General features: G+C 46.9%; 1 protein-coding gene across 1 annotated transcript; it reads right to left on the minus strand.

Annotated features, from left to right (window-relative positions):
* Positions 1-8: 8 nt before the first annotated feature.
* Positions 9-7,382, minus strand: echdc2 (enoyl CoA hydratase domain containing 2). The gene is given in 12 exon segments (XM_071522384.1): positions 9-363; positions 679-725; positions 1,083-1,140; positions 1,959-2,083; positions 2,291-2,353; positions 2,505-2,519; positions 2,522-2,560; positions 3,894-3,986; positions 6,158-6,244; positions 6,365-6,452; positions 6,551-6,618; positions 7,070-7,382. Coding segments are annotated over 12 exon segments (999 nt in total). The 5' UTR covers positions 7,308-7,382; the 3' UTR covers positions 9-285.
* Between the last annotated feature and the right edge of the window lie 2,617 nt (positions 7,383-9,999).

Genomic DNA, 9,999 nt, shown 5'->3' on the forward strand with positions numbered 1-9,999 from the left:
ATAAACAGTTAATTTAAAAAATATTTTTATTGGACACGTATCATTTCAGATATACCATAGTCTGTGTTTTGAATCAAATGGAAAAGCGGCTCTGTTTCTAATCCTGAATGTCACAACAGTGAACGCCTGAGTGCTCATGATGTATTGACAATGGGCCGCGATGCACACAGACAATCAATGGGAATTAATTGTCCATCAGACTAGAGGTTATAGAGAGCGGTGTGTATCTGTGTAGGGGCTTGTCAGTGAGAGAGGGAGAGCAATGCAATCAGTCGAAAGGGTTTGTTACTCTCCAATATACTGCGGTGGTCTCTTCTCTATGAAGGCAGCCATCCCCTCCCGTCTGTCCCGTGTTGGGATTACCTGAAAAAAACAAAAGACATGAGCTACAACGTGGTAACCATGTGCCACTGATAAACTGACTGGAGCCAACATCACAAAAGTCAAGCACTCAAAACGGAACCCAGCTCAACTTCAATGCGTTCTGGCTTAAACTGGAATTTCTACAGTAGCATAATATGGGAGTCATCAACTTCCATCAACATGGGCCTGCTTCAGATTTCAAGTTAAATAACAAAACAAAGTATGCCATTGTACAGCACAGTTGGATCCAGAATTTTATTAGAAACAGGAAAATCAATATTTTTAAAAACATTAAGTAAGCACTTGAACTCTTACCCGGGCATAACACATCCTCTCTATTGCCATTGCTGAGTAATGTCCACCTGGGAGAGACAGACACAGATTTCAATCACTGGCACCGCTATCACAGATTTACAATGATGGAAAAAAGTGATCAGATCTTTGAAAGGACGCACCTTCCCAGTATTTTGTTTGTGGTGCTAAACCAAAGTCATATAAGTTCCAACGTTGAATACCCAAAGGTAAAAAGGTAGCACACACACAAACATGCTTCATCAGAGCATGAAGGCCACTAGGCCGAAACGTTAGCATGTTTGTTGACATGGCCAGAATAAATTGGTGAAATTGAGATTAGTCAACTTTGTCCTGAAGATCTGTGTGTGTGCTACCTTTTTACCTTTGGGTATTCAACATTGGAAAAAAGTGATCCTATGCATCACACTGTACCTCGAAGCCGCTGTTCATCGCCTCTTTCGCCATCCGCACAGCGACAGGAGCCTGAGCAATAGAAATGATGTGTGATCAAGGAGTTAGATGCTGACACGTTTAATAAAATACTGTTTAGATTTATATACTGTATCATATAGTCGTGACCGTGATGATGATAGATGCTCTGCTATTGTCACTGCCAGAACTGTTCTGTAGCACCGGTCTGCATCTATCTTATTCTCCCATAAAGCAACAAAAACACTGAGACGAAGTTCCACTGGCTTACAGCTGAACAGAAAGCATCACAGTATTGCTTTAGAGAAACGGCTTGGCTTGGCTGTCTGGTGACAGATGAGATGAGATCAGAGAGACAGCGGCTGTCCATCTCTGTCGGGGCGTTAATCTGCATATTATCCTCTCCTCCTCCTACTCCCTGCCTCACTTTCATTCAATACAAACACCTGTCAATCATTCAATCCACAACCACTGGTAAAGAGCGTGCGTTTGTGTGTGTGTGTGTTGTGCTATTTGTGGTCCATTTCTCCACTTCACTGCCACTCTGGCCCTGCCGACTGCGGGCATCTGAACTGGAGTGAGAGAAATGTGGAACGACAGAAGCCTGGAGAGAGAGGGAAGAGAGGAGAGAGAGCGAGAGAGAGAGGGAGGGGAGGCTGGGAAGAAAATATGAGGAAGAGAGGAAGGGGGAACGAGGGAAGAGGACAAGAAGTGGAAGAGATGGGTTGTCGAGGAGATGGGAGAGAGGAAGCAGAGAGCAGGAGGTAAAAGAGTAGGACCATGTCTGGAGGAGGAGGAATGCATCAGTATCTAAGTAAATTGTGTGTGTGTGTGTGTGTGTGTGTGTGTGTGTGTGTGTGTTGTATTCTAACCTGGGGCAGTATCTCTCTGGCCAGGCTGAGTGCCTCTCTGTAGGCAGTATCTCCTGTCTGGTTCTGTTCTGTGGCTCTGTTTACGAGCCCCAGCTCCAGAGCCGCCTGCCCTCCCACACGCCTACCTGATAACAGAGAGAGAGAGAGAGAGAGAGAGAGAGAGAGAGAGAGAGAGAGAGAGAGAGAGAGACAGAGAGAGAGAGAGAGAGAGAGAGAGAGAGAGAGAGAGAGAGAGAGTCAGAGAGAGAACACTACACAAAAGCAGACCGTCTTGCTGAGAGATAAGCATACTAAAGAGTGTATAGCGATGTGTCAGTGTTTCTGTATGCCACCTGTGAAGATGAGCTCTTTGGCCAGAGAGAGGCCGACCACCCGCGGCAGCCGCTGACTGCCCCCTGCAGGACAAACCAGGTCAAGGTCAAGTTCTTGCAGCTGCTGTTACTCACTTCTTAGACAGTCAATACACACACAACACAACACAATATAATACTCACAAGGTTGTTTTCGTATGTGTGAGTGCATGTGTGTGACCTCTGGTTGTCTTACCTGCTCCTGGGAGCAACCCCGTGTCGTCTCAATCAGACCCATCTGTGCAGAATATGCTGAAACACACACACACATGGACACACATGCACGCATACACACACACGCGCACACACACACATGCACACACACACAGAGGACAGTTGAAGGTCTGCGCTGCAGAGTGCCATTAAGCTGGGGAGGACGTAAAGTCTGACTGATGCCTCTGTCAGAGCAACACAGACAAACACCTGCTCACCTAGCACATCTGCGCTCCACCAATCACTGAGCTGCCACAACTGATTTAACCAATCGCATGTAGATTCAAGTACATGAGCAGCGGGGCAGATGTGTCTGGCCTCACCCAGTATCATTAGTCCCTAAGCTCATCAGCTCATCGTTGTTGTTCAGTGAAAACCTTGAATCTCCTAAATGTCAACTTTTCAGCAACTAAGAAAAACAGGCCTTGCTTTTAGCGTGACCACCATGCATTTTATCAGTTTATCTAGTTGTTTTTAAAAGGTTTTATAAGCCCAAGGGTTGTAGAATTTCTATCTCATTTCTATCTCTATCTCAACCCATATAGAGGAGCATGCAATCCTTCAACTGAAGTAAAACATGGAAATCATCAAAATTGGAGTTACAGGGTTTTCACCCGACAGCAACAATATTCTCTCTTGGGGCTTGTGTATTGTAGAGAGTTGAAAAAGAGACTTGAGGTCACAAACTACTCTTATACAATTCAGATGTTAACAGAAAGGACATGTAACAAAAAATAGCTAGACAGATGTCTCTAAAATATCACAGAATGCAACATCTTTGTGTAATAACCGGTTTGCCACCTCTAGTCTCATTCTTCTTTTGTTAGATCTGATGACAGGGCGGCCTGTGGTTTGAGAGATCTTCCATTAATCAAAAGGTCACAGGTTTGATCCTCACAGCAGCCATGTGTCCTGTCAAGCTGTCAGTGAGCAAGACACTGAACTCCTACATGCTCACTCATTGGAAGTCATTCTGGATAAGAGGATTGGATAAAAACCTAGCAAGAATGAATGAAACCCGTCAAATGGGCTGAGAGAGAAGCGTCTGTATTATTTACACGTATCCAGTCTGTTAATCTATGGTGATAGAATAAGGGGGTTGTCAGGCTTGAGAAACAGCAGTGTGTGGATACTCTTTAGCTGCAGCCTTCCCTCCCTCCCTCCCTCCCTCCCTCCTCTGAGCCAACCACTGATTTGATATGACTGGACTGGTGACAGCTGTGAAGCTGTGATGACATCCCTGTTCCAGTCCCATTAGATCTAACATCACCTGAAGAAAGGAAGGACGGAAGGAGAAATTTTGAGTGTATTCAGGCCTAGCGCAGACTCGCTCGGTTCAGAGTCGTAATGTAAAGGTTCAGCGGTCACTCACCAGCAGCGCGGAGGTCACAGGCCAAGGCCAGCTCCAGTCCGCCTCCCAGGGCAAAGCCGTCCACCGCCGCGATGGTTGGCATGGGCAACGAAGCTGCCGTGGTAGAAGTACACAAAGAGAGGAGACTTCACACACACACATACACAAACCCGAGCTACAAACACAGTGATTCAGTGTGTACATATATAGACCTGAGGTATGATGTGGGGTGAAACAAAGGTGAAATCAATCCTTCGGGTGCAAGAGGTGACATTTCAGAAAGGATGTATAGAGAGGGTTTGCAAACTGAAAAACAAAGAGAGAGAGACAAATGGAAAAGAGAGAAAGAGAGCGCACCACCGCACGAGAGAGAGAGAACTATACACTTGAGAGAAGGGGAAGGAAAGACAAGAGCCTTGTGCCTACTGCTGACACACACACACAATATGAACACCAAATAGGCTTTTCAGAAGGTGGGAGCGCTCACTGGATGTGACCCTAACCCCGACATGCCGTCACTTACTGACCCTGCTGCCTCTTTTTGCCAAAGATCTGAACATCTTTTATGCACAGTTTGACACTTCTCCGATGAGTGTGAAACTCCCCGCTCTACTCCATCTTCTGTGAATCTCTCAGGGCTGCATCTGGGCCCGTTATCTGGAAAACATCCACCATCATACCAGCACCTAAGAAACCCCATCCCTCTGAGCCAAATCACTACCAGCCACTCACTCCAATCATGATGAAGTAACTAAAACCGTTGAATTCCATCCTCCCTGTCCCAGCCCACAGTTGGACCCCCTGCAGTTTGCCTACAGAGCCAAGCGAGGGACGGAGGATGCTGTAGCACATCTCCTCCATACCCTCCTGCAACACTTGAAGTATCTGGGCCACTATGGCAGAATCCTCTTCATTGATTACAGCTCCTCCGTTAATACCACCCAACACCAGCAGATGATTCTCGTCTGTCACCATATTTCAAATACTCAGATGACATGGCCATACTTTCACTCCTGAAGGACAATAACACTGTTACAGCCTATCAGCAGCCCATCTCTCACTTCACACAGTGATTTGCAGACAACTATCTGCACCTGAACATTTCTAAAACTAAAATAGTAATAAACTAGAAACAGCAATGATTAGGAGCGCTACTTAGTACCAGAAATGTCCATGGCAGAAAGCAAGCAGCGGAGGCTCTTTGGTATTGGTACTACGAGGAATGTATTAAAAATCAAAGTGGGTCTGAGGCACTCAGTTGTGATGAACAAAAGTTAAAAGCTTTCATTTCACAAATGCATTTCCTGCCTTGATCACATCCCGATGAAGCCTTATTTGAGCTGAACCCTGTTAGTCAGTTTTTAAATATTTAAATTTGTGAAAATGTGAAATAACTTTTGTTCATCACAGCCGAGTGCCTCAGACTCTCTTTGATTTTTAAAGAACTGATCTTTGCCTTCCCCAAAATGCTCTGTACCCTGCTTCCCCACACACATACACCACACACACACCACACACACACACACACACCTTCACTATCATCGGGGCAGTTGAGATGGTGGAGAGCTTCAGATATCTTGGATTCAGCCTTGACAATAACCTTAGCTTGCCAGCAGAAGCTCCCCACCATCCAGAAACTCGAGGCACGTTGTGTTGCATCCCACCTACTGCTCCTCCTGTTCGGAGGCATGATGGAGCCCGTCCTTCTCTACTGCTCCATCTGCTCCTTCACCAAGCTCACAGTCACCAACAGGAACAAACTCCTCAAAATCACATACACACACACACACACACACACACACTCACAGCCTCCAAAAATCACTGGACTTTCCACTCCCAACCCTCACCAGTGCTGTCACATGTAAAACACTCACTATAGCGCACGACCCTGAACACCCCCTCACCCCATGTTTCGCCCTCCTTCCATCCGGCTGCACTTACAGATCCTGGATCTGTGGGAAAGCTCGCTTCAGCTTCAGTTTCCTTTTGGTATAGCTGTTTTTGTATTTCTCTAGGGCCAATTTGTCTACATATCTGTGCTGTGAACTGTCATTGTGTTGTCTGTTATTTAGTGTTTCCATGTACAGAATATGAAATTGAGTTTCCTCTTGAAGAACAATAAGGTACAGTATCTATCTATCTATCTATCTATCTATCAATGTAGACACATTACACACTGACTCACACACAAGTACACACTCTCAGGTCCATTTTTTTGGGAACCACTTGTTCACCCTCGGCCCCCATTTGCATGCAGACAGCTTAATACCTCACCTACTCCTTACCGATCTGAGTCATGAGGGACCGCAGGCTGTGAACAAACAGATCAGACTCTGCGTTGTCCATCAGAGCTCTCTCTTTCAGATCGGCACCTGCATCAAAACACACACCATCGCACATCATGATTAACACACACTTTCATCACAGAGGTACATCACTGTAACCAGCTCTGGAGGATTTTAGAGGTTACAAAATAATAAAAAGTCACCCACCTGCACAGAAAACCCCTGGGACTAAACTCCTGAAGACCACCACACGCACAGCTGAGTCATGGGACAGAGAAGACACCAGCTCCCTCATCTGCACACACAGGACAGTGCGTATCAGTCACCAGTGTGTGTGTGGTGTGTGTGTGTGTGTGTGTGTGTGTGTGTGTGGTCATGCAGAGGTCTGCATACCTGTGACACAAACACATGACCCAGAGCGTTCCTTGCCTTGTGTCGGCACATCAACACCTCCACTATTCCTGAGAGAGACAAACAGCAGCAGAGAGAGAGAGGCAGAGAAATGTCTTTTCCATGACTTTACACAACTAAGAGAAAAGCAGCTGAAAACCACCATGTAATGCAATCAGTGTGTGAAACAAGTTGTGGTAGATTCCTGTAAAGTGAGCTATTTGTAGAATTCACTGATATTACATGACTTTCCGAGAGGATTTATCCCTATGTTTGGCAAACATGCCACGTCTTCTCAAAAATTATAGCCTAGTAAAGCATGTAACTGTGCACACATTTTTACACTCACTAGGCACATGTAGGGGCTGAATGGCAGGGCAAACTGTGTGTGTGTGTGTGTGTGTGTGTGTGTGTGTGTGTGTGTGTGTGTGTGTGTCAGTGCAGTCTAAAGTTTGAGTGGATTTGAAGAATGATTAATCACAATGTATTGAACCATATTTATTTATAAAAATGGCTCCCTACCAGCGTCTTCGCCATCTAACCGCTTCAGATCCACTTCTACAGGATCTGTCGCCTCTGTATGTTGCCTACGGGTGTGTGTGCGAGTGTATCCCGTCAGAGGGCGACCGCCACCGGGCAACTGTCTCACTCCGACCCGGGGGATCAGACCGGGAGTCGCGCCGTGTGAATCCAGCAGAATGACACCCAAGCCCCGCCACGACAGACACCGCGGCCCCGCCAGTCTGCGAAGAAAAGTCATCACGCTTCCTGATCCTTTTCTTTCTTGATTCTCAAACGAGGAAGTTGCTCCTGCAGGTTGCAGACAGGTTGCAGGAAGTTGAACGGCTGTTCCTTCCTATAAAAGGGGCGGGGCCTGGCCGTCTGTGACTACTGCGTGCTCTTGTCCAAACTTGCAAGTCAATGGTGACAAGGCAAAATACCAAATAGTTTGTTTGTGAATGATGATATTTTGCATGACTTGTGATGATGATGATGATGGTGATGATGATGATGATGTGTGTGTGTGTGTGTGTGTGTGTGTGTGTGTGTGTGTGTGTGTGTGTGTAGAGGGATTGATGTAAATGTGCACACAGATACATTGGGGACTTGGGCATCCCAAAAAAGCTTCCTTTTGCATATGGTGAAGATTGGATCAGCTGCAACTGTAGAATTATTATTATTATTATTATTATTGTTATTCAATTAATTAGAATTATTATCATTATTATTATTGGTAGATGGGGAATTTTTCACGATGTTGATACTTATTGCTGGGGGTCACTTTGGCAAGATTCAAAGGAAAAAATTTGTGATTGTTTTTCTCTCCATCTGTGTGCCCCCTTCTTTCTCTCTCTCAGTCTCTAGCACACACACACACACACGCCTGCACACTGTTGTCCTCTAGCCTGGTGTCCTGTCTCTGGAGTGTCCAGTCTTCGGCCAGACAAAGGGGGGTGTTGAGGTAAGGTTTTCCGTCAGGCTGCTCATGTCTAGTCTGACCATACATTATTGAGCAGGTCTTTACAGGTTATGCAATTACACAGTCAGACAGCGGCTCTGATGGCATGGCACAACAGCCTAGGAAGGGACGGGCAGGTGTGCATGTGTGTGCATGTGCATGTGCGTGTGCGTGTGCGTGTGCATGTGCGTGTGTGCATGTGGTCCAGAGCTTCATCCAGGGATGTTATAAAATTTGACCTTTTGTGAAATACTGAAGTCTAACTTATTTTAGCATGAACCATCTGATTTCATTTGTATCACATTGTTATGCAACAAATTACTTTCCATTCGTTACAGCTATCCCATTTATACTGTCCATTTTATCAATGCCTTTGTTGATTGTTCATAATTAACTTTGATGCCAGTGACTCTGGACAATGACTCAAATTAATTTGTATTTGAGATGTAAAATTATCATAAGCGTGGGCTGTAGGTGGCGGCATGTGAGCTGGAGTGCAGTGTGTCAGGTGGGTGGGGTTAAGTGTCTTTTTTTGTTTTTGGAGAACTGAAACTGACTGGGGAATCTGTCACCCACATGGGCATAGTAACTGTGGTAATCACACACATTCAGTCTCGTACCAACTTGACCACTGACCAGAGGGAGAAAGGATACAGAGCAAGAGGAGCAGGATGGAAAGAAGGGGGGAAAGAAAGGAAGAAAGAGACAGAGAGAGAGAGAGAGAGAGAGAGTTTGGTATATTGGAAGGTAAAGAGAGAGTATTTGTGCTCTCATTAGTGTGTATTGTGTGTTCCAGTGGAGTGGAATGTTACCTGGGGGAATTCTACTGTTCTAAGGTTCTGGTTTGGAGGGGAACAGGACAGGTAGTTTGGATTCTCTGTCTGACAGGTGTGTGTTCCTCTTCTCTGCTTTCCACACACCCATGTGTATGTGCGTGGGGATGGAAAACTGATGGTAGATGACACTCGCCGTTTATGTGTGTGTGCGTGTGTGTGTCAGAAACTGAGCCTGATGGACTGTGACTGACACAGCCAGTCTGTCCCAGACCAGAACACACAAGATGGTTGACATGCAACACACACACACACACACACACACACACACACACACACACACGCACACATATACAGACAATGTGACCCACAGATCCCGAACCAGACACGGAGACACACACAGGCTCTGGTAATGACCTGAGACCACCCGCGGTTGACAGTAATGCTAGCAAACAGCAGCCTGCGGTCATTACACCAGAGGGAGGAGGAAGAGGAGGAGGAGGAGGACAAAGAAGAGGAAGAGGAGTTGTTTTTGTCCCGTGTGTTTGATGCACGTCTCCTCCCTCCCTCCATCCTGCCTTGGGGTCCCGGTTTCTGCCAGCCATGCTAGCTGCACTGCTTCCTGGCATCAAGAGGACAGAGTCACTGCCCCCTCTGCCCACAGCCATCGCACACATTCCATGGGAACACACACACACACACACACAACTTCCACACACACACACACACACACAACTTACACACACACACACACACACACACACACACACCACAAGACCCCTAACACACATCAGCGGGCAGCCCCAGAGAGGACTAAATTCGACCACCGTCCCGCCAGGCGCTTCCCCTCCCATCCTGCAGGGGTCAGCCTCGTATCAGAAGGTTGGGTGGAGGGGCACTGCTGCTGGCTCTGGGTCTCCTTCCTCTACTGCCCCCAGTGTCAGGGACAGACCGCCGTGGTCCTTCTTCTTCTTCTTCATCTTCTTCCATCTCCGCCTCCTTCCCTCCGTCTCCCTCCTCTCACCCTGTGACCCCTCCCCTATCTGCTGAGGCCTCTCCCTCCGTCCGAGGAGCGAGTCGTGGGCAGGAGAGGGGAAACCGAGGCTGCGGGTGTGGAGGCAGAGCTTTGTGTGGATTGCTGTAGTATTCCCTCCAGCCTCGGCCTCATCGAAGCCTGGGGCTCGAATTTGGGGGAGGGAGGCCCGCTGATGGGGCTCGAG

The sequence above is a fragment of the Centroberyx affinis genome, unplaced genomic scaffold (assembly GCF_046629955.1).
Source record: "Centroberyx affinis isolate AG114_WGS23_722 - 3 ecotype Tasmania unplaced genomic scaffold, CSIRO-AGI_Caff_v1 ptg000983l_1, whole genome shotgun sequence".
NCBI lineage: Eukaryota > Metazoa > Chordata > Actinopteri > Beryciformes > Berycidae > Centroberyx > Centroberyx affinis.